The 17,396-nt window shown below is 45.8% G+C and overlaps 1 protein-coding gene and 9 non-coding genes across 10 annotated transcripts; all 10 read left to right on the top strand.

Moving 5' to 3' along the window:
* The first annotated feature begins 4,051 nt into the window (after positions 1-4,051).
* Positions 4,052-4,123, top strand: Trnap-ugg (transfer RNA proline (anticodon UGG)). The gene has a single exon. It is a non-coding gene; the product is annotated as a tRNA-Pro (tRNA).
* Positions 4,124-4,246: 123 nt separating this feature from the next.
* Trnap-ugg (transfer RNA proline (anticodon UGG)) lies at positions 4,247-4,318 on the top strand. The gene has a single exon. It is a non-coding gene; the product is annotated as a tRNA-Pro (tRNA).
* Positions 4,319-9,322: 5,004 nt separating this feature from the next.
* Trnap-ugg (transfer RNA proline (anticodon UGG)) lies at positions 9,323-9,394 on the top strand. Its single transcript has one exon. It is a non-coding gene; the product is annotated as a tRNA-Pro (tRNA).
* A 123-nt stretch (positions 9,395-9,517) lies between these two features.
* On the top strand, positions 9,518-9,589 carry Trnap-ugg (transfer RNA proline (anticodon UGG)). Its single transcript has one exon. It is a non-coding gene; the product is annotated as a tRNA-Pro (tRNA).
* Positions 9,590-9,712: 123 nt separating this feature from the next.
* Positions 9,713-9,784, top strand: Trnap-ugg (transfer RNA proline (anticodon UGG)). Its single transcript has one exon. It is a non-coding gene; the product is annotated as a tRNA-Pro (tRNA).
* A 123-nt stretch (positions 9,785-9,907) lies between these two features.
* Positions 9,908-9,979, top strand: Trnap-ugg (transfer RNA proline (anticodon UGG)). The gene has a single exon. It is a non-coding gene; the product is annotated as a tRNA-Pro (tRNA).
* A 123-nt stretch (positions 9,980-10,102) lies between these two features.
* Trnap-ugg (transfer RNA proline (anticodon UGG)) lies at positions 10,103-10,174 on the top strand. The gene has a single exon. It is a non-coding gene; the product is annotated as a tRNA-Pro (tRNA).
* Positions 10,175-10,297: 123 nt separating this feature from the next.
* Positions 10,298-10,369, top strand: Trnap-ugg (transfer RNA proline (anticodon UGG)). Its single transcript has one exon. It is a non-coding gene; the product is annotated as a tRNA-Pro (tRNA).
* Positions 10,370-10,492: 123 nt separating this feature from the next.
* Trnap-ugg (transfer RNA proline (anticodon UGG)) lies at positions 10,493-10,564 on the top strand. The gene has a single exon. It is a non-coding gene; the product is annotated as a tRNA-Pro (tRNA).
* Positions 10,565-10,672: 108 nt separating this feature from the next.
* Positions 10,673-11,692, top strand: LOC135378681 (uncharacterized). Its single transcript, XM_064611765.1, has one exon. The coding sequence runs from the start codon at positions 10,673-10,675 to the stop codon at positions 11,690-11,692; it is 1,020 nt and encodes a 339-aa protein (XP_064467835.1).
* The last annotated feature ends 5,704 nt before the right edge of the window (positions 11,693-17,396 follow it).

The following is a 17,396-nucleotide window of genomic DNA, read 5'->3' as shown; positions in this document are numbered from 1 at the left end:
CGCACACAGAAGAAAGTGGTCTACCGCAAGAAAACTCATCGATAGTACTTCAAGAAGAGGAGGGAAATGCTTCGCACAAAGACAAACGGACAGATGAACAACGAAAGATGGACTGCTCACAGGAGCAGGAGTCGACCGGGAAAAGGAAAGGTGCTGAAATTGAGAAAACTTTGGACAAATCCGTTGAAAGCCATCAGGGAAAATCTGATATCACGGGGAAGAAGAAAGTAAAGCAGGTTCAGGTGCTGGAAAGGCAGCTGCCCCTTCAGGAGGTTGGGTTGTCACAACTGGACGACCCAGGTTTCTTCTAATGGTAAACAGCGTTGGGATTGTCGGCCGAGACAGCAGTATGATAAGAAAGAAGAAAATAAAACTTGCAACACTTAATGTCGTCAGCCTGATATCAAGCAGACGGAAGCACTGGATTGGAAACATGTTAGCTGCTGAAAAGGTCGACGTGGCATGCTTTCAAGAAACTAAAATCGCAACGATAGAGCAAGAAAGAGAACTTGTTAATTTTTTCCAGTCAAGATTCTGGTGTTATTGCTCGTCGGCGATAGGAGGAAGTGCGGGTACTCTCATTCTTATTAGGAAGAAAGCAGGCTTGGTAGTGGTGGACTGTGTGCTGGACGAGAGCGGTCGGCTGTGCGTGGTGGATTTTTTGTTCCGACAAAATATGATACGGCTTATTTCTGTATATGCACCCAATGAACCTACGGAAAGAAAATACTTTTTCGCGTCACTGAGTCAGTTTGTGAACGTATCATGGAACGTCATATTGTGCGGGGACTTCAACTGTGTTCTCAAGAAAGCGGACTGCAGTTACAGGCAGGTAAAGAGTGACGTGAGCAGAAAGGAGCTGATAAAACTCACAACGAATGCCGACCTGACCGACGTCTGGGAAAAAATGCCCGGAGGTAATATCGAATTCACGCATTTTCAAGGAACCTCCCATGCAAGGCTCGACAGGTTCTATACATCGGGGCTGCTTCTCCCTATGATTGGAAACTACCAAGTAAAGCCACAGTTTTTTTCGGACCACTCTTTAGTCAGCATGACAGTTCAATGTCAGAACCGTACAAGTAGGGTCGGAAAAGAGAGCAGAACCTGCTGGAAGATGAATGAGAGTATACTGGAGGAAGAAAGTTTCTGCGACAAAATGAGAAGTATGATAGAAGAATATCAGAAAGAAGGAAATGTCAATGCCGTGACCTGGGAAGAATTTAAGCATGCGTTAAGGAAAGAAGCCATTGAATATTCACAAATAAGAGCCTTCGAAAGGAATCAGCGGATAAGGGATCTGATGCGGACACTGACGTCTTTGGCAGAGGTTGAGTGTAAACACCCAGGCTTCTTTAAAGAAGACATCAAGAAAGTTAAGGAAGAACTTCAGAAACTGTTTGAAGAGAAACACCGTGGAGCGCTCATACGAAGTAGGGTGCAGACACTAGTACGTGAAGAAACACCATTTACGATTTTCCGGTTTAAGGAGCGTGAACGAGCAGAGGGCAACGCTATCAAGTTTATTGATACAGGCGAGCGCATCGTCAAGGAGGATAACGAGATTGAAGATATCTTTTATAAACATTACCTCAGCCTTTTTCAAGAGAAGGACAGCGACCGGAAGCAGTACGAAATCTGGTTACAAGTTTTACCAACAGTAGGTGAGGAATGTATGGAAACGAACAACGCAGAAATAACGGAAGAAGAAATCACGAAGGTCATAAAAAAAATAGGAAGAAATAAGTCTCCTGGGATTGACGGGATTGGAGCAGGTTTTTACAAGGTGTTTTCTGAGCAGATATGCAGTATACTGAAAATTGTGTACGACGACATTTTAAGAAGAGGAATGTTACCGCCAAGCATGAGACAGTCACTCACGGTCCTGATTCCAAAAAAGAGAGAGGGCAAGGAGAACCCATCCGTCACTGACTACCGACCCATTAGTCTTCTGTGCACGGACTACAAAATCTTCGCAAAAATTCTGGCGGGCAGACTCGAAACAGCACTTCGGGGAATTATTGGAAATCATCAACCATACTGTCTCCACGGCAGATCCATTGCCAGAAACCTCCACGTAATGAGAACAGTCTGTGAAATAGCCAACTGTACTTCTCAGCAGTTTGCAGTGCTCCAGACGGATCTCAGGCAAGCCTTCGATAGAGTTAACCACGGATTCCTCTTTGCTGTTCTACAGCATTGTCGGGTAGGGGACTATCTGAGTAGGTGGACCAAGATATGTTATAATGAAGTCACCACTCGGCTTTTGGTAAACGGAAAGCTCGGAAAAAGCATACCGATCCGGTCCTCTGTCAGACAAGGCTGCCCACTTTCACCCATTCTGTTTGCCATGTACCTCGAACCCCTGTGCCGCAAGCTAGCTATGAACAAGAACATTAGAGGTGTAGTGATCGGTGCAGAGCACGTCAACGTTCTGGCATATGCGGACGACGTCGCAATAATCTGCTCAACGAAACTGCAAGTATGTGAAGCTATAGGTACCATTCAAGATTTCACTAAGGTTTCTGGAGCTGAGTTGAACTTGAGGAAATCAACAGGAGCCTGGCTAGGGAATTGGACATATACACCGGAGCAGTTCATGCAAATCACCTGGACCACAAGCATTGGAAAATACTTGGGTATTGCCTTCAACGGGCAGGGTACCTCAAACATGTGGTGGACACAAAAAATGAACCTTCTACGTGGAAGTCTGGTCCCCTGGCAAAGCAGATACTTGTCTTTCTGCAACAGGGCATACGTTTGCAATGCAGTGTTGTACCCTGCTGTACTTTACGCAGCTCAGTGTACTAGCATTAATCAACGCTTCCAAGCCAAGTTCCACAGGATTTGTGCGACTTTCATTTGGCGTTCGTCTATGGAAAGCATGAGACGTTCAAACGTCTTCCTTAACCTGAAGCAAGGGGCATAGGCCTCGTAAACCTAACGATCAAGATAAGAGTGCAAAGATTCTTTTACTTCAGAGAACAGAAAGATCCGTTCCTTAGAGCAGCACTTCAAGTTCTAGGCGGCGTATACCTCAGAAAGTGGACAGTAACATCTGAAGATAGAAGCCACCACATTCACTCTTTAACTTTCTATAAAGAAATAGCAAGTGCAATATCCTTTTTTGAGGACCTCTTCTCACAGGATTATCTCGTATCTGTTTCAAGGAAAAGACTGTATTGGGACACTATAGCTAAAGTTACGCCAACTCCGTTGTATAGACAGTGTAAGCCACCCTACGGCTCACAAGACGTGCTCAGGAAAGTGAGAAGGTTAAGGATCCCAACAGGGTCAAAGGATTTCTTCTTTCGGTTCCATTGGGAGGTCCTACCGGTTAAAACCTGGATGAGACGGAAAGGCTTCATAGTTCCCTGGTCCCTTAACTGCGTTGTGTGCCCCGAGGAAGAGGAGACTCTCATTCATGTGTTCTTGCTGTGTAAAAGAGCCATACAATTTTGGGGTGCATTCAGGAACTTCATTGACGTGGACTTGGATCTACATTGGACCCGCATGAAGTTTCTACATTTTGGTGACACACTGGACAGTTTTTTAATTCTTGCACTACACTCCCTCTGGAGCTATCGCATGGACTATGTTGAATGTCGTGAAGGAAACGGAACAGCGTGGGAGAAGTTTGTGCAAAAGGTGTTATGGACAATTACTGTGCTACCAAACGAGGACTTGGTGGGTTTGTGGGCCGAGGTCCAAAGCAAGATCGAACGCGGTGAAGGCAACCTCAGTTGCCAGGTGTATGGTAGGAGAGTAGCAACTCGTTTGTGAGGTGGAAGCCAGCAAGGAACCGGAAGAAATGTAGCGTGGTTTTACATATTTTAGTAAAAATAAAAACGTTAAAAAAAAAAAAGTCTAGGGGTATGATTCTCGCTTTGGGTGCGAGAGGGCGCGGGTTCAAATCCCGAACGAGCCCTTAATTTTGTATAGGGTTGCCTGATGTGCTTTCTAAAGTGTGGGTTACACACCGCCGCGGTAAATATTTTCTCTGCGAATAACGATCGGTTTGTGTACTAGTTAGAAAATGCAGGCATTCGTCGGCTCGTTGGTCTAGGGGTATGATTCTCGCTTTGGGTGCGAGAGGGCGCGGGTTCAAATCCCGAACGAGCCCTTAATTTTGTATAGGGTTGCCTGATGTGCTTTCTAAAGTGTGGGCCACACACCGCCGCGGTAAATATTTTCTCTGCGAATAACGATCGGTTTGTGTACAAGTTAGAAAATGCAGGCATTCGTCGGCTCGTTGGTCTAGGGGTATGATTCTCGCTTTGGGTGCGAGAGGGCGCGGGTTCAAATCCCGAACGAGCCCTTAATTTTGCATAGGGTTGCCTGATGTGCTTCCTAAAGTGTGGGCTACACACCGCCGCGGTAAATATTTTCTGTGCGAATAACGATCGGTTTGTGTAATAGTTAGAAAATACCGGCATTCGTCGGCTCGTTGGTCTAGGGATTCTACTTCCGGCTTTCAGCGAGAACGGTTGTGGGATGATGCGCTCCTCGGAGCAGGTTACACCAGCTAAGCCTAGCTGGGGAGAACAAGTTGTGAATGCGGCTACGCAGGAATACAAGATGATTCTACCGAAAATACCAATGGGGAACTTTATGATGGATACAGTTGTTCTGCATTGTGATCCGGCGGGACGTCCCTACAAGGAAGAGGATGTGTGTGAAGCACTGAGGCAGTGGGTGGACAGTGATGACATCGTCTCGCTGGGTGTGTTTCAGATGAATCACGTGTGGCTTGTCACTCTGAAATCGGCGGCATCAAAACAACGACTTCGAAGCAAAAGTGAGATCAGCGTAAAAGGCAAGCGCTGCATTATTATTGATCCCAACGACCGCGAAGTGACTGTAAAGCTGCACTGGATCCCGTATCATGTGCCCGACGATCTCGTTCGCAACGAACTTAAAGCGTATGGGAAGGTCAACGATGTCATTAGGGAAAAATTGCGCGGTAATGAGAAGGTGGAAACTACCACAAGACAGGTTAAACTGTCGCTGGCTGATGGCGTGACGGTGGACAATGTCCCCCATCTCATGACATTATGGGGATGCCGGATTCTACTCTCGATTGCGGGCCGTACTGCTCTGTGTCTGCGTTGCAGGCAAAAGGGCCACATCAGAAAGCATTGTAAGGCGCCACGTTGAGAAGAATGCAAGAGGTACGGCCATAAAACAGAGGATTGCGTAAAGTCGTATGCGCAAATTACTAGACCATCGACAGAACACGACACTTTAGAAAACACACTAGACGAGGCTGAAATGGACGACATCAGAAAGAACGGGGAAGAAACTGTGCCTACCATGGAAACAGAAGAAAACAGCGCACGAAATATTACTCCACCAGGCAAGGAGGAGCAGCAAAGGTCAACGGGTTCCGAAACGGACTCGCTTTTGGGGAAGAAGGAAGAGGCATCTGAGAGCGAACAGGATGATGATGTTCAGGATAACGTTGAAGGAACATGGAAATCGACATTAAGAAAGAAGCGGAAGTACACTCCGACTATCCCTGTAGATTCAAGGGACAGAGCCCAACAAACAGGACAGCAGTGATGGCCAGAGTCATTAAGGTTGCAATTTTCATTATTTATTTTATGCCCTGGGTTACATTTGCGACACTGAATTGTTGTAGTTTGGTGACCTGGGAAAGAAAAAAATGGCTGCTAGGAAAAGCACTGGAGGAAAACATCGATATTCTGTGCGTTCAAGAGACGAGGTTATCATCATCATCAGAAGAAGACGCTTTGACTCAGGTTTTCAAAGAACATTACCAGGTATTCCACTCGAAAGCAATCGGAAATAGTGCAGGGACGGGGATTCTTATCAGACGGAGACCACATATTCGAGTGGTGCCAGATATCGGGAACGATTGTAGCGGACGCGTGGCCTTTGTAGATTGCCTGATCGGAAAGGAACTGTCACGTGTGCTTTCGGTGTATGCTCCGAACGTGGCCTCAGAAAGAAAAGACTTCTTTCAATCTTTATGTGAACTCATAGACGTCCCTGGGAATATTTTTATGGCTGGAGACTTCAATTGCGTGCTAGAACCAAAGGACTGCACGTATTCCACCTTCAGATGTGATCCAAGTGTACGTCAGCTTAAGTGGTTACTGAGAGAAGCTGACCTTGTGGATGCAGAAAAAACGGCAAAACATGAAGAATGCCGGTTCACTCACTGGCAGGGCAATTCCCACGCGCGGCTTGACCGAATATATATCCCAGGGGAAATCTCGATACCTCGTGTCAAATACAAAGTGAAACCAGTTGCTTATTCAGACCATGCACTGGTTAAGGCAACGATAAATGTAGGGCCTCCGCAGAAAAGGACTGATAGCGGCAGTGCAGTATGGAAACTGAATGAGAGTATTCTGGACAATGAGGATTTTATCAAAAGGTTAAATCAGACCGCATCACTCTATTGGTCAAGGAATACGCCGGATGCATGTACGTGGGAGAATTTCAAAGAAATCGTTAAAACAGAAGCGATATATTTCACACGAGAGGTCGTTAATCAAAGGAAACAAGAAAGGGACGCATTAAGAGAGACATTGGTCGTTCTTGTTAAAGAAGAAGAGAATGATCCCGGAAGATTCATTCAAGATATCAAGCAGTGTAGAGACCAACTAAGGGAATTTTACAAAAACGAGTATAAAGGGGCCCTAATCCGAGGCCGAATTCAAGCAATGGAAAGAGACGAGGAACCTTCGAAAATTTTCAGTTGATAGAGCGAGAAAGGAAGAAAGAGAAGATGATAGCAAGAGTCAAGATAAACGGTGGAATTGTTGAAGAGCAAAAAGACATGGAACGGGTGTTCGTTGACGCATACAAACAACTTTTTGGCAGAAAAGAAACTGCGCAACGTGGGACATGCAGCAAATATCTGCAAAGCGTTCCGAAAGTTACACCAGCAGTGCGAGAAAGGGAGAACGCCTCCATAACAATAGCAGAAATAGAAAGGCAAATTAGAAAACTTCCCAATAACAAATCTCCGGGACCGGACGGAATAGGGACGGCGTTCTACAAGAGATTTGCGTCGGAACTCAGTCCAATACTGCAACAGGTTTTTGAAGACGTGAAGAAGAGAGGCCTACTTCCACCAACCATGAGAAGATCACTAACAGTTCTGATACCCAAACACGCAATGGCGGGTTCGGAGCCGCCAGATGTGGGAAACTACCGACCAATTTCTCTTCTCTGTACAGACTACAAGATTTTAGGCAAGATACTCGCCGTACGGTTAAGCAGAGCGCTTCAAGATGTTATCGGGGAGCACCAAGTGTATGGTGTAAAAGGAAGGAGGATATCGTCCCACTTGCACGTCATGAGGTGCATGGTGGAAACAGCGCAAGTCCTCGGCAGTCCCCTTGCTGTTTTTCAACTCGACTTAAGTAAAGCGTTCGATCGAGTTAGTCACCGTTATCTGTTTGCTTTGTTAGAAGAATGCAATGTAGGAGAATACCTCCTCAGCTGGCTCAAGATTTGCTACAGAGAAATCACCACTGAACTACTAGTCAACGGAGTACTAGACAGACAGAATAAAAATCCGGTCATCCGTCCGACAAGGGTGCCCTCTTTCACCGGTATTATTCGCGCTGTATTTGGAACCTCTCTGCAGAAATATTATACAAGACAAAAGACTAACTGGTTTTAGGGTGCATTCAAGCAATGTGAAGGTCTTGGCCTATGCCGACGATGTTGCGTTAGTAGCCTCCTCCCGGCCGGACCTCAGTATGATGCTTGAACATGTAACGCTGTTTACGGAGATGTCGGGGGCCCAACTGAACATTAAGAAGTCATCGGGAACATGGCTTGGACTGTGGACAGAGACGCCCAGTAAATACTTGGGGACGGAATGGGGCGAAAGGCTGACCAAATACTTGGGAATCAACATGGAGGTTGAAAACAAGATGGAGGACCGGTGGTCTAATGTGGTACAAGGGCTAAATGGGAAGTTACAAGTGTGGCGTGGAAGAACTCTCACTATCCTGAATCGAACAATGGTCTGCAACACTGTTCTTTACCCGGCTGTATTATACAGAGCACAAATGATGCCACTCCACTCTCAGACGATACAGAGAATTCATAGGATCTTTGCGACTTTTGTATGGGGCTCAACAATGGAACGTATGCGCCGCACGAACCTGCACTTGCCTGTTAAAAGAGGAGGCTTCGGCCTTATCAATGTCATGGTTAAAACCCTTGTTCACCGATTTTTGCTATTCCGCGACGAAAACAACGCACACGTAAGAGAGGCGATACAGACATTAGGAACATCTTATCTCGCGCCATGGGTTGTCTCGACAGCACAACAGAGGAAGAAAACAGCGGAGTTAAGCTACTACAAAGAGATAGCTGACGCAGTGAATTTTTTCACTGGGAAGTACTCCTGGGATTACCTTATGACGGTTAAAAGGAAGAAATTGTACTGGAACACGGTTAACAGCATCTTCCCTACACCGCTCTATAGAATAAATGAGCATATGGAAGAAAATGGTGTTCTACTTAAAGTGAGGAAAATGCCAGTAAGCACAGCTTCGAAGAATTTTTATACCAAGTTTTATACAGAAACGCTTCCAGTGAACCTGTGGTTGAAAAAAAAGAAGTTCCACGTCCCACAGGGAAGCAAGTGTGTGATGTGCAATGAGGAAGAGACATTGGCACATGTATTTCAGGAGTGCAAAATATCGTACTTCTTCTGGGGGGACCTCGGTGATGCATTAGGAAGGACAATGAGACCAGACTGGATGCAACTTAAAACTTTGAGTGGTGACTGCATGGCGAATGAGTCTGAACAAATCATAGTTTTGTTAAGTCTACAGGCAATCTGGTACACACGAACAGCAGTATCTGAGAGAGACCTTCAGATTGTCGATGCATGGGATAGGTTCTACTTCCAGCTACAGAAAGTACAAGAAGTTTTGACCGAGTACCCAGGCAGGGAACCACAAGGCTGGAAAAACGCGATTAACCAAGTGGAGCAATATCAACGTGTGCGAGCAAAGAGAGAAGAAAGAAGGAAAGTAAGGAAAAGAAAACAAACAAGTACTGTCCTACTAACGCACGACAAGAGGCGAGCTCTCGTGGGCTGGTGAAAAAGCAAAAAAAAAAAATGCTGGCAATATGCTGTCTGAAGTACTTCCAGAGTTTAACTATCGTTCATAGTTCACAAAGGTATATGATATGGCTTTGAAGAAACCTGCTTTGTAAATGTACCGTCGAGGGCACCCACGAGGATGTCTGGACAAGAAAGTCCATGGCGTTTTTTGTATATATGTAAATAAGTAAAGAAATAAAAGAGAGAGAGAAAAAAAAAGGCTCGTTGGTCTAGGGGTATGATTCTCGCTTTGGGGGCGAGAGGTCCCGGGTTCAAATCCCGGACGAGCCCTCAATTTTGTGTAGGGTTGCCTGATGTGCTTCCTAAAGTGTGGGCTACACACCGCCGCGGTAAATATTTTCTCTGCGAATAACGGTCGGTTTGTGTAATAGTTAGAAAATACCGGCATTCGTCGGCTCGTTGGTGTAGGGGTATGATTCTCGCTTTGGGTGCGAGAGGTCCCGGGTTCAAATCCCGGACGAGCCCTCAATTTTGTGTAGGGTTGCCTGATGTGCGCCCTAAAGTGTGGGCCACACACCGCCGCGGTAAATATTTTCTCTGCGAATAGCGATCGGTTTGTGTAATAGTTAGAAAATACCGGCATTCGTCGGCTCGTTGGTCTAGGGGTATGATTCTTGCTTTGGGTGCGAGAGGTCCCGGGTTCAAATCCCGGACGAGCCCTCAGTTTTGTGTAGGGTTGCCTGATGTGCTTCCTAAAGTGTGGGCTACACACCGCCGCGGTAAATATTTTGTCTGCGAATAACGATCGGTTTGTGTAATAGTTAGAAAATACCGGCATTCGTCGGCTCGTTGGTCTAGGGGTATGATTCTCGCTTTGGGTGCGAGAGGTCCCGGGTTCAAATCCCGGACGAGCCCTCAATTTTGTGTAGGGTTGCCTGATGTGCTTCCTAAAGTGTGGGCTACACACCGCCGCGGTAAATATTTTCTCTGCGAATAACGATCGGTTTGTGTAATAGTTAGAAAATACCGGCATTCGTCGGCTCGTTGGTCTAGGGGTATGATTCTCGCTTTGGGTGCGAGAGGTCCCGGGTTCAAATCCCGGACGAGCCCTCAATTTTGTGTAGGGTTGCCTGATGTGCTTCCTAAAGTGTGGGCTACACACCGCCGCGGTAAATATTTTCTCTGCGAATAACGATCGGTTTGTGTAATAGTTAGAAAATACCGGCATTCATCGGCTCGGTGGTCTAGGGGTATGATTCTCGCTTTGGGTGCGAGAGATCCCGGGTTCAAATCCCGGACGAGCCCTCAATTTTGTGTAGGGTTGCCTGATGTGCTTCCTAAAGTGTGGGCTACACACCGCCGCGGTAAATATTTTCTCTGCGAATAACGATCGGTTTATGTAATAGTTTGAAAATGCAGGCATTCGTCGGCTCGTTGGTCTAGGGGTATGATTCTCGCTTTGGGTGCGAGAGGTCCCGGGTTCAAATCCCGGACGAGCCCTCAATTTTGTGTAGGGTTGCCTGATGTGCTTCCTAAAGTGTGGGCTACACACCGCCGCGGTAAATATTTTCTCTGCGAATAACGATCGGTTTGTGTAATAGTTAGAGAATGCAGGCATTCGTCGGCTCGTTGGTCTTCTGTGCTTCTGTGTGCAATGTTTTTCTGGCCGCTAAGCTGATTTACCTCTTGCAAGTCCTGCAATGCTCCCGTAAAATTATACATCGTTGTCATCGTATATTTGCCACCACAATATGGTGTTCAACGTTCGAAAGGATGCGAAGACAAAACCTGTTCAAGAAAGTCAAGGACGGCGGACTAGGCTTACAGCATCTCTACATCAAGCAACTCGTCATGAGACTGTTTTTTTATAGGCAGAGTTCACACCCGATTCTGGAAACCATCAAGCGGGCCCTTGCGTACAACTACATTCCCGATATATATGTTGGGTTTCACGAAGAAAGTCTACGCTTAAGCGGTTTCTACAAAGAGGTTGTCGAGAGCCTAAACTTCTTGAAGGCTAGATTCAGCTTAGAGTACCTCTTTTCTGTCGCCAAGAAAACGTTGGTAGCTCATCTTCTCGATGTACTCTTTCCTGTGCCCATCTACCGTCAAATCCCCTCCGGATGGCACGGCACGGATGTATTGTGCAGGGTCAGGAAGATGCCGGTCAAGCCCAACATGAAGCCATTTTTCTTTAAATTACACACGTCCACACTGCCCGTGAAAGCTTGGCTTCAACAGAAGGGATTCTATGTTCCGTGGTCCGTGAATTGCAGATTTTGCAATACGCCCGAGACTGTCGATCACCTTTTTCTGGACTGCACAGAAGCTTTATTCTTTTGGGATGACTTACAGTTAAAAGTCCTTAAGCGCCGTCTTTCGCTTAATCATCACACTCTCCGCTTCCTCCCATTACGCCCCGGTGAAAATGTGAGATACGATATCGTTCTTCTTGTTGCCATGTACTGTTTGTGGAAGCTTCGTATGGCCGATAGGAACGAAGAGCCCTTGTGTCCTCCTATGAAATATTTCAAAGCCGAACTACTGCAGGTAAAGTTAGCTTGTACTCAGCTCTTAGAAGTGCCTGAGTGGTTAGATACAGTCTGCGAAAGGCTGAATGTTTTGTAGAAGTTGTGTTATTAACGTGTCCGGTATAGAGGAGAAACACCGTATTCTCTCTCTGTGATTGTGTCGTATTGTGTATGGTATTGTGGTTTATGAGTCGTACGTGACTCAGAGTAGTAGGCTCTGAAAAATAAAGGTGGAAAAGAAAAAAATATTCCACCCACTTGGCCAGGCAGGGATGTTTTGGTTCGAGTCCAAAGGATGCCAATCAAACCAAACATGAAGACATTCTTTTACAAACTTCATACGTCAACACTACCTGTCAAGGCAAGGCTCGCGCAGAAGGGCATATACGTGCCCTGGTCGGCAGACTGCAGGTTCTGCAAAGTTCCTGAAACGCATGATCACCTTTTCTTAGACTGCACAGAAGCCCAGTTCTTCTGGGACGATATCCAGTATAAAGTTTTCAAAACTCGACTTCGGCTTAACCCACACACCATACGGTTTCTCCCATTACACCCGAGGGAAACAGTCAGGTACGATATTGTCATGCTTATAGCCTTGTACTGTCTGTGGAAACTTCGTATGGCTGACAGGAACGAAGAACCGTTAATGCCTCCTATGAAATACTTTACGATAGAAATATCCCAACTTAAGCTGTGCCTTATGCGATGTTTAGAGCTGCCAGATTGGTTAGAAACATTGTCTGATGCCCTTACGTACTTGTAAAATCGTATGTGCAAATTCAAAAGGTCTTCAGTTTCCTCTGTAGACGTTTTGTAATGGCCCACGGCGTTGCGACTGTGTGACGTACCTGTAGTTGTGTGCACTTGTGTGTTTTGTTAATAAAAGGTGGAAAAGAAGAAAAAAAAGGTCGGTTCGTTGGTCTAGGGGTATGATTCTCGCTTAGGGTGCGAGAGGTAACGGGTTCAAATCCCGGACGAGCCCTCAATTTTGTGTTGGGTTGCCTGATGTGCTTCCTAAAGTGTGGGCTACACACCGCCGCGGTAAATATTTTCTCTGCGAATAACGATCGGTTTGTGTAATAGTTTGAAAATGCAGGCATTCGTCGGCTCGTTGGTCTAGGGGTATAATTCTCGCTTTGGGTGCGAGAGGTCCCGGGTTCGAATCCCCGACGAGCCCTGAATTTTGTGTAGGGTTGCCTGATGTGCTTCGTAAAGTGTGGGCTACACACCGCCGCGGTAAATATTTTCCCTGCGAATAACGATCGGTTTGTGTAATAGTTAGAAAATGCACGCATTCGCCGGCTCGTTGGTCTGGTTCACTTCCGGCGCTTGTGCTAACCGGTTGTGTGCAACATGAGCTCCCCGAGAGCGGGTGTGACGGCTAGGCCTAGCCGGGAAAATACGGAGTATAAATTTATCCTGCCTTCTGCTGTTCCTTCAGGTACTGTTTCTTTGAACACCTTGTTCTCACACGCGGATCCGTCCGGCCGACCCTACAACGTGCAGCATTTTGGGGAAGCTTTACAAGGCATTGTGCAAAAGGAAGATGTGTCCGCATTTGGAGGGTTCCAGTTTAATCACCTCTGGGCCGTTACGTTCCACACCGGTGCATCCAAGGAAAAGTTATTGGAACAGAAAGAAATAACCGTGAAGGGCAAGAAATGCATGATAATAGATCCAAATAAAAAGGAAGTGGAAATGAAAATCCACTGGCTTCCGCAACATGTGCCAGATGAGTCAGTTGCTAATGCCTTTGTCAAATACGGGAAAGTGTCAAACATTAGGAGGCAGCGATGGACGACGTCGTTTTTTGAAGGTACAGAAACCACGACGCGGCATGTGACCATAACGCTGAAAGGAGGCGTAACCACGGACGGTCTACCGCACATGATGTTCGTGTCAGGCTGCCAAGTATTAGTTGACATTCCTGGTCGACCGCCGTTGTGTCTAAGGTGCAAGGCTATAGGACACATCCGGAAGCAGTGCCATACACCATGGTGTAAAACCTGCAGACGTTTTGGCCATGAGGAAGAAGAATGCGTAACGACATACGCCTCTCGACTCGGGAGCTGACGACGCTATTAAGGACTCCTACATTATGGATGTAGAGGAAGTAAGTGGCTGTGGAGCCGACATTCAAGGGCAGCAGGTCAATGAAAGAGCTTCAGAAGAGGCAGGAGAGAATAATGCATCTAACCCACGGAAAAAAGGGACAGAGACTACATCTGGAATTCACATCCTCGGAAATGAAAGCCAGAGAGATAAGGAGGCGGATAAAACGAAAAGGAAAGGTGACACGGATGGAAACGAGGGCACAGATAAAGGAAAGCACGACGACGGTGGATTTGAAACTGCAACAGCGAAGAAATGCAGGAAAGAGGGGCGACCAAATATCACAGCGGACATCACGGAAGTTGGAAAGTCGCAACTGGAAGATGTGGGATTCTTGAATTCATAAGTGTAATGTTGGATAGAAAGGTGAACCATAAAGAAATAAGTGCAGTGTGAGTGCCGCGTGTACTTTTGTGTACGCAAATAGGTAAGCGGATGGTGTGTTTCCTTAATAGTGATGGGAATGTTCTGTTGTGTTCGGGGAGATGTTGCTTTAGTGCTATGTAGATGAAAGCTCAAGTGCAAGCAAAGTTGTTGTGTGATAAACAAATTACTTTCGGGACGCTAAACGTGCGCGGCCTCAATTCCAGGAAAAAACAGTACCAGATTAAGCGATATCTAGAAAATGTGCCACCCATAGACATTCTAGCAATTCAAGAAACTAAAATAGAGGCAGTCGAGGACACTGAGAGAGCATTGAAATACTTATTTCTGCCGAAATACGAAGTAGTGGTTAGCCACGCCGTAGGTCATGCTGGGGGTGTTTTCTTGATGGCAAGCAAAGATATTCCATATATACCTGTATATCACGCTGTAGACGACAGTGGGAGAGCAGCACTACTCGACGCACTAATTGGAGAAGAGGCATGGCGGATTATAGCGGTGTACGCACCGAATGACCCCTATCAACGTGCGGAGTTCTTTGAAAGCTTAAGAAAATACATGGATCGGACGATGAATACAGTAATGCTTGGAGACTTCAACTGCACCCTGAAGAGCGAGGATAGAAGTGGAACAAACAAGAAAAGAGACCCTAGTTCTATTGCGCTAGAAAGCTTAATAACTGACTTTAATATGAGTGATGCTTCCTCTTACGGACCGTCAAAAGGAGTCAAGTTCACGCATTTTCAGCAAGGAGCAAATGCTAGGCTGGATCGCATATATTTTGCGCTAAGTAAGCGACGGACCACGACGCGATACGAAGTACACCCAGCTTACTTCAGTGATCATTGCCTAGTGACAGCTAACACAAACAACTTCCAAGCGTGGAAGCGCAAGCAAGAAGGATGGGGACGATGGAAATTAAATGTAGAACTGCTCAAGGATGACACGTTCTTAGGATTTATCAGCCAGAAGATGGGCGAAATTCTATCATGCCGAAAAAACTGGACGGAATGGGAAAAGTTCAAGCTGGATGTGAGGTCATTTGCAATAGAACAAAGCAACATTAGATCTTACAAGATTATGTATGAAGAACGCAAGTTAAGTAAAACCTTGTTCGAACTAACGAAGGCGGAATGCCAAAATCCAGGGGAATATTGCGAAGAAATCAAAGATGTAAAACTCCGGCTGGAACTGATAAGTCAAAACAAGTACGAAGGAGCAAAAATTAGATCAAGGACGCAGATCTATATCCCCGACGAAGTTCCCGACAAACGTTTTCTGCATCTGGAAAAACGCCATGTGACGAGAAAAGGGGTGAAAGAAATCGAACACCAGAACAAATTGATTACTGCAGAGGAGGACATTCGAAAATGCTTTGAAGAGTACTATACACATTTGCTGGGGAAAAAGCGGATAAGTGATGAAACACAGATGACAGAAATCATTCAAAACATGCCAAAAATAGGGAAGCAAGAAAGAGAAATGTTGGAAAAAGAAATTACTGTTGAAGAAGTCGAAGCAGCAATCAAGCAACTATATGTAAACAGAACCCCTGGGCCAGACGGTATCGGGAGCGAATTTTATAAGGCACATACGACAACAGTGGCAAAAATACTCACAGGGATTTATTCAGAAGCTGAGAGAAGAGGAGAACTACCAGCATCATTTAGAAGAACACACACGGTACTAATACCAAAGGACATCAAAGATAGACGTGTTCGAAGTGTCAGTGACTACCGACCAATCACGTTATGCAACGTAGACTACAAGATTTATGCGAAGGTCCTAGCTTCGAGACTGCAGAGTGTTATAGGACTGCTCGTGGGTGAACACCAAACATGTGCGATAAAGGGACGAAATATACAAACGAACATACACGTGACCAGGACAATATTAGATTATTGCAGGTACGAAGGAGAACACGTGGCACTCCTCCAGGTAGATCTCTCGAAAGCGTTTGATCGCGTTGAGCACGCGTATTTATTTACACTCCTAAAAGCTGTGAAGCTGTGAAGTGCGTTCGTTAAAAGGATACAAATGTGTTACCACCAGGTTACAACAAAGTTGGTAATCAACAATGCGCTAACCACTGCCATCAAAGTTGAGTGTTCCGTAAGGCAAGGCTGTCCGTTGTCACCCTTACTTTTTGATTTATATCTCGAGCCACTGTGTAAAAACGTAATAGCATCTCCAGAGGTGAAGTGAAGGTACTAGCATATGCAGATGACCTCGCGTTTTTAGTGTCGGATAAAAAAAGCGTTGCAAGAGTTTTTACCGAAATAGAAAGGTTCTGTACAGTGTCAGGCGCGGAGGTAAATAGAGAAAAAACAGTTGGTGTTTGGGCGGGACTATGGGGTGCAACCCCTCAAATATATCTAGACGTAAAATGGCAAACAACGTATCCCACATATCTTGGAGTACCTCTAGAAATGAGCAGAAACTCGAACGCCCTGTGGTCGGATGTAAAGAATAAAGTGAGGAAACGTGCTTTGATGTGGAAGCAGCGACAGATATCTATTTTTGAAAAAGCCAATGTATGCAATGTCTTTCTCGTTGCAAAACTAGTGTACTTGCTTCAAGTGCTCCAGTGCAGTCGGAAAAAAGTGCAGGAGTTTCACCGCATTTTCGCGAGGCTTATTTGGGGCTCAAGCTTTGAACCTATGAGACGCGAAAACCTGTTCAAGAAAGTGAAAGACGGTGGCGTAGGTCTCCAGCACTTGTTTATCAAGCAAATACTGATGCGATTAACTTTCTTTAGGGAAATCAAGCATCCCCTACTAGAGGAGATGAAACGATATATTGGGTACAACTATTTACCCCAGTACACCGTAGCGATTCACCTGGAACATAGGCAGCTGAGTGGATTTTATAGGGAAGTTGTGGATAGCATCAGGCTCTTAGGTGCGAGGTTTTCTGCAGAGTACATCTTCACGGTGTCAAAGAAAAAACTATACCAGGATTTGACGGATGTTTTATTCCCTGTGCCACTGTACAGGCAGGTGCCGGATGAGTGGCCAGGAAAGGATATCTTACTGAGAGTTAAGAGGATGCAAATAAGAGCAAAGTTGAAAACGTTCTTTTTCAAGCTACACTCAAACACGCTGCCCGTGAAAGTATGGCTTCAAGATAAAGGCTTCTTTGTTCCCTGGAACACAAACTGTCGGCTCTGCAAGGTGCCGGAAACGATAGAACACGTTTTTCTAGACTGCACTGAAGCGCAATTTTTCTGGGATGACCTAAATCAGAAACTCAGAAAAGTACTCCGATTAGATCCGTATACGATACGCTTTTTGCCGTTGCACCCC

This window comes from Ornithodoros turicata, chromosome 1, assembly GCF_037126465.1.
Source record: "Ornithodoros turicata isolate Travis chromosome 1, ASM3712646v1, whole genome shotgun sequence".
In the NCBI taxonomy this organism is placed as follows: domain Eukaryota; kingdom Metazoa; phylum Arthropoda; class Arachnida; order Ixodida; family Argasidae; genus Ornithodoros; species Ornithodoros turicata.
The sequence above is the reverse complement of the archived record's forward strand: the minus strand, read 5'-3'. Positions and strand labels throughout refer to the sequence as shown.

Bases quoted from the DNA above. Each gene is read 5' to 3' on its own strand.
- LOC135378681 (XM_064611765.1), top strand. From the start codon at position 10,673: ATGCAGGCATTCGTCGGCTCGTTGGTCTTCTGTGCTTCTGTGTGCAAT.